General features: G+C 32.5%; 3 protein-coding genes across 3 annotated transcripts; 1 reads left to right on the forward strand and 2 right to left on the reverse strand.

Annotated features, from left to right (window-relative positions):
- The first annotated feature begins 1,139 nt into the window (after positions 1–1,139).
- On the forward strand, positions 1,140–5,807 carry LOC132607777 (cytochrome P450 CYP72A219-like). Its single transcript, XM_060322041.1, has 5 exons — positions 1,140–1,431; positions 2,300–2,517; positions 3,343–3,584; positions 4,102–4,483; positions 5,360–5,807. Exons 1-5 carry the CDS (start codon positions 1,140–1,142, stop codon positions 5,780–5,782), a joined length of 1,557 nt encoding a protein of 518 aa, XP_060178024.1. The 3' UTR covers positions 5,783–5,807.
- Positions 5,808–6,742: 935 nt separating this feature from the next.
- On the reverse strand, positions 6,743–11,317 carry LOC132608494 (cytochrome P450 CYP72A219-like). The gene is made up of 5 exons (XM_060322634.1): positions 10,953–11,317; positions 8,855–9,074; positions 8,312–8,544; positions 7,779–8,166; positions 6,743–7,327 (listed from the first exon to the last, which is right to left on the reverse strand). Exons 1-5 carry the CDS (start codon positions 11,225–11,227, stop codon positions 6,902–6,904), a joined length of 1,542 nt encoding a protein of 513 aa, XP_060178617.1. The 5' UTR covers positions 11,228–11,317; the 3' UTR covers positions 6,743–6,901.
- A 3,501-nt stretch (positions 11,318–14,818) lies between these two features.
- Positions 14,819–20,013, reverse strand: LOC132629819 (cytochrome P450 CYP72A219-like). The gene is made up of 5 exons (XM_060345196.1): positions 19,611–20,013; positions 18,655–18,872; positions 17,627–17,868; positions 16,457–16,838; positions 14,819–15,611 (listed from the first exon to the last, which is right to left on the reverse strand). Exons 1-5 carry the CDS (start codon positions 19,909–19,911, stop codon positions 15,189–15,191), a joined length of 1,566 nt encoding a protein of 521 aa, XP_060201179.1. The 5' UTR covers positions 19,912–20,013; the 3' UTR covers positions 14,819–15,188.
- Between the last annotated feature and the right edge of the window lie 531 nt (positions 20,014–20,544).

Here is a 20,544-nt window from a genome sequence, read left to right on the forward strand (position 1 = left end):
CGAGCCACACAAAATATTCGGTCAATAAATATATATTTTCCACCCAGGTTATATATTCTAGTTACCTCGATTTTAGTTAGATGACTTCTACGGGACCAAAAAAAATTGGTGACTTTATTTTTTTAATATATATATATATATATATATATATTTTTTTTTTTTTTTTTTTTTTTTTTTTTACTTGGATAACAATCAGTGAGATTTTTCCTTTATTGAAGTTATAATCTCTTCACTGAACAAACTTGTGAAATTTTCCTTGAAAATCTTGATATCCTGACCGTTTAATTATCAATTATCCTATGAAATACTGGGTGTAAGCTAAAGTTGTCAAAATATGATTAGTGGGACAAGCACCTTCCTTTCCCTTTCCCTATTCTTTTTTAATTTTATTGTATCTCCCACGAATCTCTGCTCAAGCCAGATGATTTGATATTTGTAAATAGTTGAACTGTAAAGATGTGAGTATTCAACTATTTTTGTTCTAGTGTCAGATTGAGAGGTATATATTTATTACTATAGTCCTTGTTCCACAAGGAAATGGAAGATAATTATTTAATATTCATTGCCTTTCTTCCACACAGGGAATAATTAATATAATGATAGAATGTTAAGTAATAAGTATTCTTTCATCTTTAACCAGAGTTCTTATATTTGAATTCTGGATATGGAACCACCTTTGTTATGAAGTGCTTTACTCTCAAACTGGTAATTCCTGACAAGAAAGCAAATTAGTCGGGCTCCAAAGAAAACACCTGTCAATGGTGTGTAAACCAAAGAAAAAAGAGAGAGAAATTAATATCATTGTTACTTTGACTTGTATGGTTTTTTCCAAAACTTGGCAACCAAACATAGTAACTTCCAGACAACCTTAAATTTTTAATTCAATGATGACCTTGTTTTCATTTGACTTTGAATTGTAATAAAAAAATGAAAGATGCTTAAAGTAAAAAAAAATTCGAAAATCTTGACAATGAGACACAATGACGTGTATTGCTTCTTCAACTTTAAATACGTGTGACAAATTTTGCTTGTCAAGCAATTTCTTAATTATTATCAAAGTTTAATCCATTTGCTTAATTTTCATCTAGTATATAATATACTACCGTACTAAGACCAAAGAGCCACCAATGAAGCCTACAATGGAGATACCTTATTATTACAACTTAAAACTTGCATTATTTGCATGTGCATTTATCTTAGTATTAAGATGGGCATGGAGAATCTTGAATTGGGTTTGGCTCAAACCAAAAAAATTGGAGAAATGCCTAAGACAACAAGGTTTCAAGGGAAACTCTTACAAGTTGTTGTTTGGAGATATGAAAGAGATGATGAAAATGGGAAAAGAAGCTTTGTCAAAGCCTATTGATTTCTCACATGACTTGATTTGGCCTAGAATCATGCCCTTCTTCCACAAAACCATCACAAGTTATGGTATGTATTAAAAAATTAGCTACGAAGTTTATCTTTAATCTGTCGCTAAATAGCTCGTAGCTAATAAATATTTTTAATAATTTGTCACTAAATAAGATTAGTGATAAATTTTGTTGTTTAGCAACAGAATTTTTCCGTCGTTGGTTACTAATATACTTTTTTAGTAATGAATGATAGAGTTAGTCAATTCAGAGCGGTGCAATCATTTTAAGTATAGTTTTTGTTTAATGTCTTCCACTATGAGTATATGGTACAAATGTGAGCAACGGGTTCAATTAAATTAGTCGTAGTAGGTACTTAAGATCTAAATATGATAAGGATATAACCTATATACACTGACGATGTAAAGTTTTTCTTTTCTAATGTTGGTGTAGTTTGCTCCTTTCAAATGAAGAAGATAAGGGCAAAAAGGTCGTTGTAACTCAAACAGTTTGTTACTTACATTTCAAACTATGGATAAACGTTAAAATGGATAGAAAAGTAGCCAACCCGCTATTAGTGTAACCAACTATAGCGAGTCAATCACCATCTTTTTCATATCACCAATTACAGAGTAACATTAATTACTATAGAGATTTATTTATAATTTTCTTATAAATAAATTGATTACAGATAGAAATTGAACTCAAATAATAGAAGTGGTTGTTCTTTGGGAAACTTACATAAATATCCTTCGACCAATCTAGTTTACCAAACATAGCCGAAGTATACACCATCTATACACTTCGGTTGTATAGGTCGTATATAGGTATGTTAATATATGTATATTTAGTATAAACTTTACACTACCTATACATTGTATATGTATTTTGCAAACTAAGATGACCGAATGGTATTTAACTGTAAGTATTGCTTGTATATTTTGTAGGTAAGAATTGTTTTGGGTGGTATGGGCCAAGACCAGCAATTGTTATCGTGGACCCTGAACTTATAACGGAAGTGCTAACGAAGAATTACATTTACCAGAAGCCACCTGGCAATGCACTCACGAGGTTGGCAGCAAATGGGCTTGCTGGCTATGAAGCAGATAAATGGGCTAAACATAGAAGACTTATCAATCCTGCTTTTCACCTCGACAAATTGAAGGTTTTGAAATTTAACTATGTTGTTTCAATTTGTAGTATCATTTTTTTATAGTTTATTATTGACTTGCTTTAGGTTGTATTCTTTTTTATTCTAAAAAATTCCATTACATTGGGATAAGGGGAGGGGAAGGGGAACGAGAGTCAAACTCACACCTATTATGTGAGATGCTTTCATCGATACCATCAGACTATAAACGTTGGTGGTTAAAGTTGGATTCTTATCAATATAATACTATGTTACTCCGTATATTTTTATTTTGGAAGTATAATGTCTTTTAATTATATGCAAAAAAGAAGAAGATAAAAATTGCAAACTAATAGCCTGCTTGTCGATCAAGCTTTTGAGAAGCTAAAAATATTTGTTTTTTTAATTAAAAAAATATTCATTTTAAAGAGTTGGGGTGTTTGGCCAATCTTTTAGGGAAAAAATATGTTCTTTCGAATAATAATTGAAGTTGTTTTTCAAAAGCTGGAAAAAAAAGTTTTTCTCATAAGCACTTTTGGAACAATGGTCAAACACAAATTGTTGTTCTAAAATTAGCAAAAGTGTTTTTCAAATTGATTTATCAGACACAAACTGTGATTCTTCAAAAGTACTTCACTTTTAACAAATAAAACACTTTTCAAAATAAGTAGATTAAGAAAGTTTGACTAAACAGGCGCTAAAGCTCACCACTACAGATCAGAGGCGGATCTAAGGTAAGTTAAACCACACAAAGTGTTTTAAACTTAGACTATATACATATACTCTAATAAAATTACTGATTTTATATTTTGAATTCGCTTGTACTGCAGATTTTAATTTTGTCTAATCTGTAATATGCAGCACATGTTGCCTGCATTTCAGTTGACTTCTTCTGAGATGTTGAGCAAATGGGAGAAATTTGTCTCGAAAGAAGGATCAGAGATAGATGTGTGGCCATATCTTCAAACTATGACAAGTGATGCAATTTCAAGAACTGCATTTGGCAGTAGCTATGAAGAAGGAAAAAAGATTTTTGAACTTCAAAAGGAACAAATGGGACTACTTTTACAAGTAGCACGTTCATTATACATCCCCGGATGGAGGTACAATTACTAAAATTTTCAGCTGATTTGCGCATATATATATATATATATATGAGCAATTACCCTTCCGGACAACATTAGACTTGGGTCTAATATTTGCTCATATATTATCCGACCTTACAAATATAACATTAGAATATCATCTAATGCTTGCAATAAGTCAATAACTTCAATGTTTACACTGTGTTCTTAACATTTTGTCATAAGAATCTCAATTTGTCAAAAGAGATCTTTTCACTGTAACCTAAAGGTCTATAAATTGCCTAGAGAATAAAACGAGGGTCATTTATTAAACATATGTCCCGAAAAGTGACAGCTGACAAACAAGTCACAAATCTTTCGAGGAGATTTGATTTTGTAGTCCATTACAAATGTTAGTTTAGTTATATGATCTTTTTTCTTAAAAATAACACATTGGGGACATTTTCTTTTACTATTGTATCTACGCATAAGTGATAATTTCCCCTATCATTTCTTGTGCAACTTCATACTACTTAATTTCTTGAATTAACCATAGGTTTGTACCAACAAAAACGAATAGAAGGATGAAGCAAATCTTCAATGAAGTAAGAACACTTGTTTTTGGAATTATCAATAAAAGAATGATGATGATTGAAGCTGGGGAAGCACATGATGACTTGTTGGGCATATTATTGGCATCAAATCTACAAGAAGTCCAACAACATGGACATAAGAAATTTGGTATGAGCATTGATGAGGTGATTGAAGAGTGCAAACTATTTTATCTTGCTGGTCAGGAGACTACTTCAGCCTTACTTGTATGGACAATGATTTTATTGTGCAAATATCCTATTTGGCAAGAAAGAGCTAGAGAAGAGGTCCTACAGGTGTTTGGAAGTGATGAAGTTGACTATGACAAGTTGAATCAGCTAAAAGTAGTAAGTATTCTCTATAATTCAGTTATTTTGAACTTCTTGTTTTTTTATGGGTGTTCGAATCAGTTTGCACATACGTCACTCAGGAATTTACTACCAATACAGGTACCAAAAACTTCTTTGCAAAATCAAATGAGTTAATGGTCAAAAACACACCTGAACTATAACTTTTTCGCGAGTCCTCAAACCTAGAAAATGTTGGACTAAGTCAACTGAAAGACATTCTTACATCATCCTGCCGGATCATGTGTTATTTACGCAAGGTACCCACTTTTTTGGCCCTGTATCTATAAACTTGGGGAATTATTAAAGTTAGATCAATGGTTTCCATATTACTTCTGAATTTTAAACTTCAGACCAGGTTGTCACTTTCGAACTCAAACCCTTCACCGCTAGTATAAATTTGAAGAAAGTGCCCAGCTTTTAAATACAGGCCTAGAAAAGTAGCTATTTGTGCAAATCAGCTTGGATCAATCAGCTCTTACACTCCATTTTATGGCACACTTTTCTTTTTAATAAAAAGAAACTGCTATATTTAGAGATATTTTAACTTCAAAAAATTTCAATCTACCGTTAATGAGATGATTTATAGCCACACTATATCTTAGGTTTGTTTTAGACCACAAGTTTCAAAAGTCTTTCTTCCTTAATCTTCTTGCCCAGTCAAATGGTTTCACATAAATTGGGACGGAGGGAGACTATTATTCGCTTTAGGTCATCCTACATATATAGTTTTCCGAAAAGGCCTCATACAAACAATTAAGAGTACTATTATTCTTACACCTTATATATAGCTTCTTTTTCTTTGTTCGCACACACAGCAAAAAGACTATGTTATCGCGATGAAACTAAACACTCTTGATCTATTTTTTGTTATAGGCGACTATGATCTTACACGAGGTCTTAAGGTTGTATCCATCAGGATATTTTATTAACCGAGTGGTAACCAAAGACACACAGTTAGGGAATTTGTATTTACCCTCTGGGGTGCAACTTATGTTAGCCACAATTTTGTTGCATCATGATACTGAAATATGGGGAGATGATGCAATGGAGTTCAACCCTGAGAGATTTAGTGATGGAGTTGCCAAAGCAACAAAAGGCCAAGTTGTATTTTTCCCATTTAGTTGGGGTCCAAGAATATGCGTTGGCCAAAACTTTGCTATGTTAGAGGCAAAAATGGCAATTGCCATGATTCTCAAACACTATGCATTTGAACTCTCTCCATCTTATGCTCATGCTCCTCATCCACTATTGCTTCAACCTCAATATGGAGCTCATTTGATTTTGTACAAGTTGTAGAAATGGTTAGTTTCAACTTGTTATTGAACCTGTATCAGTGTATTCAACTATAAGCACATTGGCTTGTCTTGTAAGAGATCATACACTTTAAGTAATAGATTTTATTATTTTGAATGTATTTATTTTCTTTTTATAACTATGGTGTCCAGCCAGCTTGCGTACACATTGACTATTTCACCATATACCTAATATGTACCAAGTACCTCTGCTTACTAAAGTAAACATATAGGAAAAATTGAAATTTTTATTATGTCTGCTAGAATTTGAACTTGGCTCTCCATGAATTTAAGCAACTTCATTGATTGTCACCCTCGAGTGTGCTTTATCATAGAATCGTTATATTTTCATGAAAATAAATTACTTAAAAAACAAACAAAAAATGGTCTTTTATGGGGTGATATTAAAAGAGCCTTTAAATTGAACTTGAAACTAAAATTGCTTATTAAAAAAGTAGCTAAACATGTGAAAATTCTTTTTCATAAGGACTCGAACCTAGGACCTCTTTTTGCTCTAATACCAAATTTAAGTGTGCAGTCATCTCATCTAAAAACTCAAAATATATGTTAAAGAGAGCATGGTTTTATTTATTCAATTGTTGTCTTCAAGACACAGGAAGAAGGAATTACTAGAAAAAGAAACAGAAGAAGAGACCAAAGATTATGACTGGATGACAAGCTTGGAGTCTTCTACTTGTCAGATCTGGTATGAAGCAACAATTGCCTTTCTTAAATATGTGTTATAGTAAGAATGTAACTGGGCTTTAAGTGGCATAATGTACAGCTTGATAGCAGCATCTCGTATTAAGAATTCAAGGGGATGTCTATATCTTGCACTATTTTTCTTAACGGGGCCATAAATTAAACACCGGCCTTTAAGGAGGACACCCGGTGAAATTTCTTCAACGTTTTTACCAAGAATATAAGAAGAGATACACTTGATAGCTAATAGATCCGATTTTAATTAATAATCAACTAATACACTCTTCATGAATAATAGCAGGAACCATCTACTTTACAAATAAAAATAACAACCCAATACAATGTGAAAATTAAACAAACAAGTGGTCTCTATTAACAGTAGTAATCTAAACGTAGTACAAGAATCTCTACTTCATCTATTCTAAAGCTTTTGTAGAATTAGCTGAGCGCCATATTGAGGTTGAAGAGTTAGCACTGAATAAGGAACATGAGCATAAGATGGAGAAACCTCAAAAGCATAGTGTTGTAGGATCATAGCAAGTGCCATTTTAGCCTCTAACATAGCAAAGTTTTGTCCAATGCAATTTCTTGGTCCCCAACTAAATGGAAAATATGCAAATTTCCCTTTTGTTGCTTTTTTGACTCCTTCACTAAACCTCTCAGGATTGAACTCCTTAACATCTTCACCCCATATTTCTTGGTCATGATGCAACAATATTGTTGGCAATAGGAGTTGCAGACCACTTGGTAGTGTTAAGTTTCCTAATTTGGTTTCTTTATTTACCTCTCTACCCATCAAAAAGAGTGGTGGATACAATCTCAAGACTTCTTGAATAATCGTGGTTACCTGTTAAAAAACAAACATCTTAGAAAGAGTTTTCTCTACACTGACGCTGTAAAAGAATTTTTACTCTATCAGATCATCTTAAAGATAATAACAGATAACGTCTATAAAAAATAACGGGATTAGTAACTTAAGAAATAAGGAAGGTTTAAGTACATCAGTAGTGTAAAAGATCTTTACACTGCCTGTGTACTCCACCTAATCAAATCATCATAGACAGCTTTATCTAAGAGTTTGAGTTTGCTGCACCAACGATGCAAAAAATATTTACACAATTAAAATAACTTATTAGGGTAATTTACATGTAAATCTCTTGATTACATTAGTTTGTATCCCGTACAAGTTATGATTCACCGATACTGTAAAAAGATCTTGACAGCATCGGTACATATAGCTTAAATCCTTTATGTAAAGAGTTTAAGTTTTTATATAGTGACGGTATAAAAATACTTACAACTTTGAGTTGATTCAACTTGTCATAATCAGGCATGTTGTTACCAAAGATTTGCCAAACCTCTTCTCTAGCACGAGCTTGCCAATTGGAGTGTTTGCTCAATACAATCATCGACCATGTTAGCAAAGCTGAAGTAGTCTCTTGTCCAGCAAAATAAAACAACTTACACTCTTCAATTACCTCATCGATGCTCATTCCAAATTTCTTATTTCCATTTTCCTGGATTTCTTTCAAGTTGGATTCCAATAATATGCCCAATAAGTCATCACTATTTGATGCTTCCCCTGTTTCAATTTCATTCATTCTTTTATTGATAATTCTCAATATGAGCAATTTTACTTCATGATGTATATGGTTCATCCTTCTCTTCTCTTTCGTCGGCAGAAAACTACGATTCAGAAAATAACATTCAATCATGAGAAAAGAAACTTCCACAATTTTTTGAAGTTTTCTTGATATATGGCGGAAGTTATTTTTTATGGAAAATGTTCTCCATCAAAGATGTCTTCCTCGAAAATATGAAGGTAACTTACCTAATATAACTTGACTCTGTCCCTTTTAAAATTATTTTGGCTAGTTCTTGTTGTAGTTCAAATATCTTTCTGCCTTCTTCATAGCTACTGCCAAAGGCAGTTCTTGAGATGGCATCACTTGTCAAAGTTTGAAGATAAGGCCAGACATCTACCTCGGATCCTTCTGTCGAGACAATTTTCTCCCATTTGCTCAACATCTCACAAGTAGTCGAATGGAAGGAAGGTACCATATGCTGTATATGTTACATTGCATTAAAAACAAACGACATTCAGTATCCTAGAGTTGGCATACATGAAAAGGTACTATCTAAAGTATTTAATCATATATACTGACAATATGAAATAGAGTGAATAGGTTGAAGCTCGCAAAAATGGTGATAACATGTGGTACATAGCAGGTCATTTATCTTATTTTTGAGGTTACTAATTTCACTTATTATGGACAGTTACTTATAGTTATCTTTTAGATGGTCCAATAATCTACTAAAGTTAAGCACTAATGTAAATAGTAACCTTAAGGAACTAGTTCGAGTTTAGAGATACCATCAACTTGTCAAGGTGAAAAGCAGGATTGATGATTCTTCTATGTTTAGCCCATTTATCAGCTTCATAGCTCAAGATTCCTTCCGCTAGCAACTTTGTGAGTGCAGTAGGCAGAGGCTTCTGGAAAATATTACTCTTTGACAAGATCTCCCTAATAAGGTCCGGGTCCGTGATGAGCATTGCTGGATTTGGCCCCAACCATATAAAACAATTTTTGCCAACAATTAAGATTCGAAAACTTCATTAGTGGAAATTTTCGAGCGACTTTGTTTGTGTGCCTAAAATGTTGGTTATGTTATATATAGATCTAAAAACAAAGAAATAAACGTATCTCACCTCTAAGAATTTAAATGTCCGGAGAAATCAATTCACATAATATATTTTCATGTATTTGGTCGATAAGAAGTATCATGTCCTCAAGCGTAGGGGCGGAACTACATTGTCCAAAGGGGTTCGATTAGATGCCCTTAGCCAGAGAATTATTCCATCCAAATAGTTCAAAAACAAAAAAACTTTTTAGGCATATATAAATTTGTTGAATCCTCTTAACATAAGGGAAGTTTTTAGTGTAGCAACATAATTGGCTAAATATTGATTCTTTTCTAAAATCCTCATGTTAGAATTCTTGACTCCGGGACTGCATATACGCGTGAGGAATTCACACAAATTCATCAAGTTATACTCCTAATATTGACTTTGGATGTTTTGAGTGAAGGAAATAATATCACAAAAAAACAAATATCATCATAATGAATTAGAACGCGCATGTGTACTATAGTCAGACCTCTCTATAACAATATTTCACTATAACGGTCAAGTTATTTTAACCGATTGTTCATGTTATGTTGTACCCCTCCGTCCCAATTTATGTGATATGCTTTTTTTTTTTTTAAAGTCAGTCTACAAAAGAAATGAAATCTTTCTATATTTACTAGTACTCCCTCCGTCTCAAATTACTTGTCGTGGTTACTAAAAATAGTTGTCTCAAATTATTTATCGTTTTAGAAGTTCATGGCAAAATTAATTATTTTTTTCTCATTTTACCCTTAGCAGAATTTTATTATTAATGAAGAATGACACAAAAATAGAATAAACATTTAATGAAGAGTGACTTAAACATAAATAAGGGTAAAGTTAGTCAAATACCCTCATTGAATTAAATTTTTTAAGGGACGTGTAAAATAAAAAAGCGACAAATAATTTGAGACGGAGGGAGTAATAATTAGGTCATTTGCACGATTTCCCTTCAAAGGCGCTGGTCTTTAATTTGTGCCCCTCAAATTGGTAGTCTTTAATTTTTTTTCCCTTCGACAAAAATCCCTTGATTTCGGGTACAAACCTTTCCTCAGTCAAAAATTTAAAAAAATAAAAAAAATCGCAAGATAGAGTTTGGATTCGCAAGACAGAGTTTTTCCTTCAGGCATGAGGCAAAACTCTGCCTTATTCAGACTTTTTTTTTCTATTTTTACTTAGTTGAAATTTTACAAACGCCTAACTTTTGCCCGAATAGGCCTAACTTTGCTACAAACCTCTGTCTTGCGATTTTTTTTTTTACTGAGCTGAGATTCGAACCCAGAATCTCGGGTATTATAGGAAGGGAAAAAATTAAAGACCACCAATTTGAGGGGAAAAATTAAAGACCAGTGCCTTTGAAGGGCAATCCCCCACAAAAAAATGGTAATAATTTAACTTTGAAGGCCCATTTTATCCTTAATGAGATTGTGATTTATAGTCCACAAATATCAATAGGTTATTTTATACTCCCTTCGTCTCAAATTGTTTGACACATTTCATTTTTCAAGAAACGAATTGTACTTTGACCGTAATTTTTTCATGTCTTTTAAACTATTAATTATGGAGACTTATAATACTTTTTACCTAGTTTTCAAATATGTAAATTTTATTTCGAAAAAATTAAAAATTCTATGTTCAAACACACAATCAAAATTAATAACTTTAACCCTCGAAAAGTAAAAAGTGTCAAATAAATTAAGACAGGGGAGTGCCTAAGTTTCAAAAAAAATTCTTTCTTTCTTATAATACTTGTCCAGTCAAACCCACCACATAAATTGGGATGCGGGGAGTATTATATGTTCTATAATCAATGATGGTTTTGTGGATGAAAGGCATGATTCTAGGCACAATATCATGTGAGAATTTAATAGGCTTGGACTTAGATTCTTCATCCATCTTCAAAATTTCTTTCATGTCTCCAAACAACAGCCTGTAAGAATTTCCCCTGAAACCCAATTCTCTGAGGCTTTTCTCCAAATTACTTGGCTGCAACCAGAGCCAATTCAAGAGTTTCCAACCCCATCTCAAAAGAATAATTAATATTATAGCAGATGAAATTGCAAGTGAAATGTGTTGCATTTTTTTTTCTTTTAATGCTCATAGAGAGTGGAGAAATGGGGTTGGAAAATCTTGTATTTATATGCATCTTTGGAAGGGGAAAAAATAGTGTTTTAAAGCTATTCTATATTACCATGGAGAAATATTAGAAGAGTCAAAAGGTGACAAATCAAGAAAATTCTAAGTTAATCTTGTTTGCCAAGAAAATCAGAAATTCTAAGTTAATCTTGTTTGCCAAGAAAATCAGACTTTTCGTCTTCGTGTTCTGTTTTATGGGTTTGGATGATCTTGTGATACATGTTTTTGAAGCTTATGAGTTTGTGATTTTAATACTTTTTAAGTTGTTGAGTTTTTTTTATATATATATATATTCAATGAATTTTTAAAATGAAATATAAGATTCAAACCAAAATTGTTGAATTTGATGCAACCATACACTATACTTTAACTCCGCCCCTATAGTTATACAAGTTAAAAGGTCTAGTAAAGACAAAACCAGTCAAAAATGTTGTCTGTTGATATAATAAAAACGTATTAATAAAACCTGATACTTCATGATTTTTGACCTGCACCTGGAATGAACAACTTTTGCGTGTGATTAATTTTTTTTTAACATCAAAATCACAAAAGCGGACAAAAATGGGTTATATATCAGACAAATTTTTATGTTGGCTGAATTAGTCAAGTTTAAATGGCCCGAATTAATAAATGGGACGATCATTAACTAATCCAAATTAACTTAAGCGGTTGTATGGGCCAAAGTGCACAAATACCGACCTCGGGATCACCATTTAAGCCATACCGTAGTGTGTGAAAATTTACAAGTCTACTTACTTTAGAATAACTGTCTGAAGTTATATATAGCTAGAGTTCAGACACATACTGAAATTCAACCATTATTACCTAAACTTCATATGTAGCTACATTCAGTCATTTTTGCTTGAGGCCATTTTTGCTGGAAATTCAGCCATATGTAACTTCAGACATACGCGAACACCGCATGTCTAAAGTTGTTTCATAGTAGATAGATGTACATAAAAAATTAAAAAGTGGATACAAGTTAAATTATAGTGCCCAAATAAAATACCCCGCAAAATTTTACGTTGTTTCATCATATTTATTTTCATGAGATAATTTGTCACCCCAAAATTCAATAGTTAATTTTAGATGCGCATAAAATATTTTGGAGAACGTCGATGGAATCTCCCCATTCGGCAACATAGAGCAGCTTATGGAGATTCCTCATGAGTAGTTAACTGTATTTTTTATAACATCATGTAGTTTGGCATCCAATTTGTTATGGTAAATATTACTCCCTCCTTCCCAATTTGTTTGAAGGTTGATTACTCCTTGAAGTGGAGGAGGGTTTGGCATGACCCGTACATGTTTATTAATCTCCAGCAAAATAGTATTCCCTCCATCCCAATTTAAGTGTGTTAGTTTTCATTTTAGTCTGTACCAAAAAGAGTTTTTCTTTCTATATTTTGTAAGTTAACAATTCAAACATCCTACATGACAAGTTTGTAACCAAATGATTCAAAGGACATTTTACTACATTACACACATCTTTAAATTAGGACCACAAGATTTAAAAGTTTCTCTTTATTTCTTAAATTTCATGTCTAGTTAAATTAAGACAATTAAATATATTAAGATTGGGAGAGTACACAAGAGAGGGGACATAATACCTGACCTCTTGTAGCATAGGTTGGAGATGAAAATGTTCATTCCTTTACAGTTGTGGTGATGATCAATGAAGTTAGCTGTACAAGGCCTTTTGAGTCTAATTAGCTTGCTAAGTCTAGTTAATATTAAACGAGGAGGACAACTCCTTTACACTGTATGATTTCAAAAAAAGAACCTAGCAAGATTGAACAGAAATGATTAACCATTGTCGAAATGGTATTCCCCCCCCCCCCCCCCCCCCCTCCCCCCCCTTTTTTTTTTGGCCCGACTCTTGCTTCCTACTCCTTCATTTTAACATTTCTTGCCCCCCTGCACCCGCAAAACATGAACTACTTTCGCGTGTCAGCAAAGTCATAAACTTGAGTGGGTCAAACTGTGTTATATATCAATCTAACTTTTAGATGGATTGAATTTGAGCGAGTCAAAATGAGCATAGTTAATAAATAGGCATGTCATTATCCTGTCCAAACTTAAGCTGTTGTACGGGACCCAAATACATAGATATCTGATTTCAGGATCACCATTTATATCATACCCGAAGTGCCTAAAATTTTGCAAGTCTACCTACTTCGGAATAACTATTTGAAGTTACATATGGTTCAAGTTCATGCACAGATGGTTAAAATTCAACTATTTTTGCCTAAACATCAGCATTATGTGGTGAATTCAGTCATTTTGTTATGAACTTCAACCATTTTTGCTTGAAGTCCGGGTGTATTAGCTAAAGTTCATGCATATATGGCTGACGTTCAGCCACTTTTGCCTGAACGCCGGGCAGAAACTGTGCTTCAACCATAAGTAACTTTAGCTAGACACCGCATGTAAGAAATTGTTCCAAAGTCGTAGATGTGCACAAAAAAAAAAAAAAAGTAGGTACAGGTTAAATAGTTATGTCCAAATAAAATACCTCACATAATAATTACATTGTAGGGTCATATTTTCAAGGACTAATTTGTCATCCCTACTCCTAGTTTCAATTGTTAATTTTAGATGTGCATTAATCTCGTGGAGAACGTTGATGGAATCTCCTTTAAATAGAACAGCTTGTGGAGATTCTTCATGAGTAGGTTATTTTAGCTTTTATAACTATACACTAAAAGCCTGTGAGAATTCTCAGCACAACATTCAATTAATGTTATTGTACAAAGTTAACTTCATTTTTTTTTTCTTGCCCCCGGGCGGGGGGGGGGGGGGGGTAGGTTACAGAATTTGACTAAACAAAAACCTTAACATCTTTCATAAGCCACACAGATCACATTTGCCACGAGAAAACATTTCATTTCCTTTAACCCATTCCTCCATATTATCAAATCTTTTTGGTGTTTGTAGCCTTCATTCGTTAGAAAATCTGCATATTACTTCTCCTCTTTCCAAAGATATCTAATTGGTCTTATTGCTACTATACCGCCTTTAAATTTCTCAGTTCATAATCCAAAATTTGTTGAATTTCTTTTGCTTTTTGCACATATATATTGGGTTTGGTTAAATTATAGTAATAATAGTATCTTTATCCTCCACTATCTATCGGAAGCAAATCTAGGCTAGATTTATTTATGAGTTCAACTAAATAAGGTTCGAACTATGTATACATATGCAAATAAAAATCAAATGCATACATATAACTAGACCAGCAATCATTCTAACTTACGGACTCTTTAGCATATGTTATTATGGTGTTAATTCTTGATGAAAATTTTCACTTACTCAGAGAAATATTCTTATGTTTTATTTAGTGATCTCCAATATAAAGGCTCATATAACAAAAACATAAAAAAGCATATTATATGTTCTGAAAATAAAGTAGGCTCTTGCTATCATATTATTGCAAAAGGGAAGAAGAGAATAGCACAATAGAAAGGATTAGAAAAAAAAATTGAGGCACATAAAAATGAAAGATGAAGATAAACATAGAGCAAATTAATAATATTATGAAATACTTTATTCTTACCAAACAACACATATAAGACTCACATATACATAGCTACTACACCGATCCTTGAACTCCTAGTTACATGAACTATAATTATAGAACAGTACAACATGACTCAAAATACACACATTTCTTCTTCTTCTTCCTTTTTTTTTTTTTTTTTTTTTTTTTTTTTTTTTTTTTTTTGCTTCGGATGACATATTTTATATATTAATTGGTCATTATAAAACGTGATCCTTCTCCTCAATGTCTGATTTGAAGGGTCATTAACGTAATAGTCATAGACAATTGAAGGTCGGAAAATAAAACATAGTAGGACAGTATACTCAATGTTATTACAACCATATTTAGACAAAAGACGCATTTCTACAACTTGTCCAAAATTAATTGAGCACCATATTGAGGTTGAAGCAATACTGGATGAGGAGCATGAACATAAGACGGGGAGAGTTCAAATGCATAGTGTTTTAGAATCATGGCCATTGCCATTTTTGCCTCTAACATGGCAAAGTTTTGGCCTATGCATATTCTTGGACCCCAGCTAAATGGAAAAAATACAGCTTGTCCTTTTGTTGCTTTTAATATCCCTTCACTAAATCTCTCAGGATTGAACTCCATTGCATCATCTCCCCATATTTCAATATCATGATGCAACAAAATTGTTGCTAATATGAGTTGCACCCCAGAGGGTAAACACAAATTCCCTAACTTTGTGTCCTTTGTCACCAGTCGATTGATAAAATATCCTGATGGATACAACCTTAAGACTTCGTTTAAGATCATAGTCACCTATAAAAATAAATAGATCACAAGTTAATATTATGGGCCGTCAAAACATCTTCATTGTTGAAGATAAAAGGATGAATTCAGAATTTGATTAAGTGAAGCACGAAAGGTAATTTCACGAATGGTCACTCAATTTTTACTTTGTTGCATTTGATATAATGAAAAGTCACTCACTTTGCCCAAGTATTACAAAAGAGGTCAATAAGCATTTTTTTGTAATCAAAAGGTCAATCAATTTTGCCTAATTATTTTAGGATTAATATTACATACGGGGTCACTATGTCTCATTTGTTTCCTCCTAGTGATAAACTTTTTATGATACTTAGGCATAGTTGAGTGGAATTTTGGTCATAAGAATTAGTTTAGTGATTTTATATCATACTTAAGTAAAGGTGAGTGACTTTTCATTATAAAATGTCAGTTTTTATAAAGTGATAGTTGAGTGGCTGATCTTAAAATTGACCAAGGGTTTGGCCTGTTCATCAATGAAGTGAGTGAAAATCATGGGAGGTCAGAGTTCAAATGTCAGTAGGAGACGAAGAAACTCTAGGAAATTTCTTCTCATCTGTATATATAGACCTTCTAATTGGTATTTATTTCCAAAATGTTTGGTGATACACATACAAGGTTTGCTTGTTACTAATATAGTCTAGCCTTTCTTCTTCTTTAGATCCCTTGTTTCACTCTGATAGTTGTATTGGTCGTGTCAATGCGGAGGAAATGAATACATTTACATACTATTAAATCTTATAAGTGAACTAGATCCGATTGAGGTACGTGCAAACTGACCCGAACACTGCCTCAACAACAAAAAAGTTCAAAATAGTTGAGAATATAGAAATACTTACTACTTTTAGCTGATTCAACTTGTCATAGTCAATTTCATCACTTCCAAAAACTTGTAGAACCTCTTCTCTAGCTCTCTCTTGCCAAATAGGATGCTTGCACAATAAAATCATTGTCCATACAAGTAAAGTTGAAGTAGTCTCTTGCCCAGCAAAATAGAACAATTTACACTCTTCAATCACCTCATCTGTGCTCATACCAAATTTTTTGTGTCCATGTTGTTGAATTTCTTTTAAATTGGATGCTAATAATATACCCAATAAATCATCATGCTCTTCTCCAGCTTCAATCATCCTCAATCTTTTATTGATAATTCCCAATACAAGTGCTCTTACTTCATTGAAGATTTGCTTCATCCTTTTGTTGCTTTTAGTTGGCAAAAACCTACAGTAGTTCAAGAAATTTAGTACAAATTTGCAAACAAGAAAGTAGTGGTGACTTTGTTAGAACATTGATAATATTATTGAGAAAATCATTATAAAAGAAATGTGATAGACTTGAAGACATGTAAACACGTTTCTTAAAGATAGTTCGAAGTATTTCTCATGAGCAAATGGAAGAACAATAACATCGCTATCTCTGGGATTCAACTAATTATACCACACAATGTTGTATTATTCAAGAACATTACTCCTCTTTCTGGAATCTAGGATTTCACTTTTCGGATCAATTTCTCTCTAAAATATTTTTCAATTACCGTTTATTTAAAATTTCCCAAAGAAACCACTCATATTTATAAACTAAGAGTTAAAACTTCTCTTTGTTTCCCACCGGGTGTCTAGTACTGCATTAGGGCCCGACAAATCCGGATACTCGTTGCATGTCCATTAAAGGTGGAAGTTTTTCTTATGAGAATTTCTTTCATACCCAAGCTCAAACTCGAAACCTTAGATCAAGGGTGGATGAAATTTGATCAATCCTGTCGTAACTCTTGGCGGTAAGAATTGAAACTTAGAACATCATTAGTTAAAGTTAATGAATAAATTCATGTATATTTGTTATATATCAAAGTGTAGTTGTTAAATAAGATATGATGCCAAGAATGGATCTCAAATTATTTTCAAGATTTATTAACCAGTAGAAAATTAAAAAGACCTAAACGTTTTTTAGAATTATTGAAACATTATCTTAGAGATTTATTTTAGAATTCATAAAGAAATGAATAATCTTACCTCCATCCTGGAATGTATATTGTGCGTGACACTTTTGAGATCAGTTGAAGTTGTTCTTTTTGAAGTTCAAAAATCTTTCTTCCTTCTTCATAACTACTGCCAAAAGCAGTTCTTGAAATTGCATCACTTGTCAAAGTTTGGAGATATGGCCACACATCTATCTCTGATCCTTCTTTCAACACAATTTTCTCCCATTTGCTCAACACCTCGCTAACAGTCAATTTGAATGCAGGTAGCATATGCTGCACATTAATAAGAATCCAACATAAACAACAAGTGGTGGTCTGGTTGGAAAACAAGCTATTTCGGTTTATAATGGCGAGATTATATACGGAGACTAAATAATGATGGAATTATTTTGTGAATATATTTTTAAAATATATGTTTGGTCCATTCATGGGATGTAAGGGGTAGAATATAAAACACGTCTTTGGTTTAAAATGGAAAAATTGGGACAAAATTTTATTTTTAATTTTAGCCTTGTCTTTCATTTAAAAATTGGGAGAAAAGCTTTGAAGGGAAAATGTGGCATATTGTTGTTTTTATCTCAGGATTGTTATGCCACATGAAATATGGTGCACAATTAGTATAAACAATTCCGAGATTTTTAATCCCGAAATAAGAAATTCTACCAAACAAGGGATAAAATAATCCTACAATTTATCTCGGGACTATAAACCCTTATTCCCACCAGCCAAACAACCCCTAGGAATTTATCTTTTATAAACTGACAATGTAAAAAACTTTTACAGAATCAATCCACCTAAAAGATAACTGTTCATAATTAGAAGTGGATTAATAACCCGGAAAATAAGGCGGTCATAACATGTGAGTTGTGACATGTTAGAGTGCATTAATATTCACCCAATCGCTTAAATTAAAAATAGTCCGGTGACTATTTAATATGTGTACAATTATGTATATCGACTAAAAAGTAAATAGTAAATTCAATCGACGGTTTAGATAAAATACCATAATAAATAGTAATAACAAGAACTGAATATAAGAAAGTTTGATAGTAGTAAAACCTTCAACTTGTCAAGGTGAAAAGCAGGATTGAGAAGCCTTCTGTGTGTGGCCCATTTATCTGTTTCATGGTTTGCAAGTCCAGCTACTAAAAACTTAGAGAGTGGACTGCTACGAGCCTTCTGATAAACGTAGTTCTTTGTTAGTACCTCCCTTATAAGTTCGGGCTCTGTGATGAGGACTGCTGGTCTTGGCCCCATCCACACAAAACAATTCTTACCTACAAATTAATGTATAATAATGACTGAATTCACGATCAAAGATTTATAGATAGTGAATATTTCAATACATATACATTGTGTGGGCAAAATCATCTAGTTACTTTTGACTCGGACTATATATTTATACACAAAAAAGTTTAATTACTGACTTATTTTAAGAGTGTAAAGAAATTTTACGCTATCAAACAAAGAAGGGTTAAGAGGCGAGCCTATTATCCACCGTGTTTTTAACTGTGCGTCACTTGTTATCGAGGATTTCTCGATTATATAAATGGTAATCATTTGTAACTTCTTGTAGCAGGTAAAACTATAGTAACGATATACATTAAATATCTTTGACATTGTTATGACATTAAGTCTAATTTAAGATTTAAGTTATATACTTATCATCAATATAAAAATTAAAAAAAAAAAAAAACTACACTATCAGGTCATCCAAAAGAATATTTACAGGTAAGTCTCCTTAAAAATTGGACTTGTAATCTTAAATACTTATAAGATAGTTTATCTATTATAATAGGTAAATGTAACATGATGGTGTAAAACTTCCTTACACGGATGGTACATATAATGTAAACTCATAATTTAACTTCTATACCCTGACAGGAAAAAAAATTATACTAACAGACCAGCTAAAATACAAAACAGGTAATTAATCACTACCCTTAATATAAGTGAAATATAATTTTAGTTAGTAACTTAGTTGAAAAGAGAAGATTGGAATTGTGAAGAAGTACCATAATTGGTGATTGTTTTGTGAATGAAGGGGCTAACTCTAGGCCAAATCATGTCATGTGTGAAATCAATAGGTTTGGACGTAGCTTCTTCACCCATCTTCTTCATCTCTTTCATGTCCCCAAACAAGAACTTGTATGAATTTCCTTTGAAATCTTGTTGTCTTAGGCATTTCTCCAACTTTTTTGGTTTGAACCAAACATAATTCAAGATTCTCCATGTCCATCTTAAAACAAAAATAAATGCAAATGAAAATATTGTAATTTTGAAGTTGTAATATGATATCTCCATATGGAAAGGCATTATCCTCCACTCTCTACCACACAGTTAGCTCTATCCGGTCTTTATGTATGACACATATATATAGTAACTGGAGAAGAGCTACAATATTTTGTATTGTTCGTACGAATTCAATAATTTGTATTTAGACCTTATAAAATTTATTTAATATGTACAGATATTTAATGCCGAACTTGCAACTAAAACGAGCTATGAATTTAATAAAAATTTAAATTGTATTAATTTTAAATTCTAACTCCGCCCGGTTATAATACTGCTATAGTTGGGGAGAAGAAAGAAAGTGAATTTTTAAATTAAAGACGTTATGACCAAGAAATTATAGTCAAACAATATCAGCACACGTCTTTGAAAGTTGAGAGAAATCCAAGTTGCATGTCATTTTCTCTCGGACTTGTCTACTCTTAAACCTCCTTTTCTTTTTCGACCGGTAACACTATTTAACTGGACACAAAAATTAAGTAATTTAAAAAATTAATTCATAGTCCAAAATGAACCTTAAATATTCGGCAATAAACTATGCTATCTCATAAGACTAAATAAGAATTTTAAAGTTAAGTTGTTTCTAAAAGTAGAAAGATGACATGATTGCAGACTAAAAAGAAAATTATGTCACATAAATTGGGTAAAATGAGAATC

Source organism: Lycium barbarum, chromosome 1 (genome assembly GCF_019175385.1).
Source record: "Lycium barbarum isolate Lr01 chromosome 1, ASM1917538v2, whole genome shotgun sequence".
Taxonomy (NCBI): domain Eukaryota; kingdom Viridiplantae; phylum Streptophyta; class Magnoliopsida; order Solanales; family Solanaceae; genus Lycium; species Lycium barbarum.

Excerpts from the sequence above, each read along its gene's own strand:
- LOC132629819 (XM_060345196.1), bottom strand. The coding sequence starts at position 19,911 with ATGCCTTTCCATATGGAGATATCATATTACAACTTCAAAATTACAATA. Across the intron at positions 18,873-19,610 it reads CAAAACAATCACCAATTATG|GTAAGAATTGTTTTGTGTGG; the intron begins GTACTTCTTCAC and ends ATTAATTTGTAG. Across the intron at positions 16,839-17,626 it reads ATATACATTCCAGGATGGAG|GTTTTTGCCAACTAAAAGCA; the intron begins GTAAGATTATTC and ends GAACTACTGTAG.
- LOC132608494 (XM_060322634.1), bottom strand. The coding sequence starts at position 11,227 with ATGCAACACATTTCACTTGCAATTTCATCTGCTATAATATTAATTATT. Across the intron at positions 9,075-10,952 it reads CACAAAACCATCATTGATTA|TGGCAAAAATTGTTTTATAT; the intron begins TAGAACATATAA and ends AATCTTAATTGT. Across the intron at positions 8,167-8,311 it reads ACAGAGTCAAGTTATATTAG|TTTTCTGCCGACGAAAGAGA; the intron begins GTAAGTTACCTT and ends TCTGAATCGTAG.
- LOC132607777 (XM_060322041.1), top strand. The coding sequence starts at position 1,140 with ATGGAGATACCTTATTATTACAACTTAAAACTTGCATTATTTGCATGT. Across the intron at positions 2,518-3,342 it reads TTCACCTCGACAAATTGAAG|CACATGTTGCCTGCATTTCA; the intron begins GTTTTGAAATTT and ends TGTAATATGCAG. Across the intron at positions 4,484-5,359 it reads AGTTGAATCAGCTAAAAGTA|GCGACTATGATCTTACACGA; the intron begins GTAAGTATTCTC and ends TTTTTGTTATAG.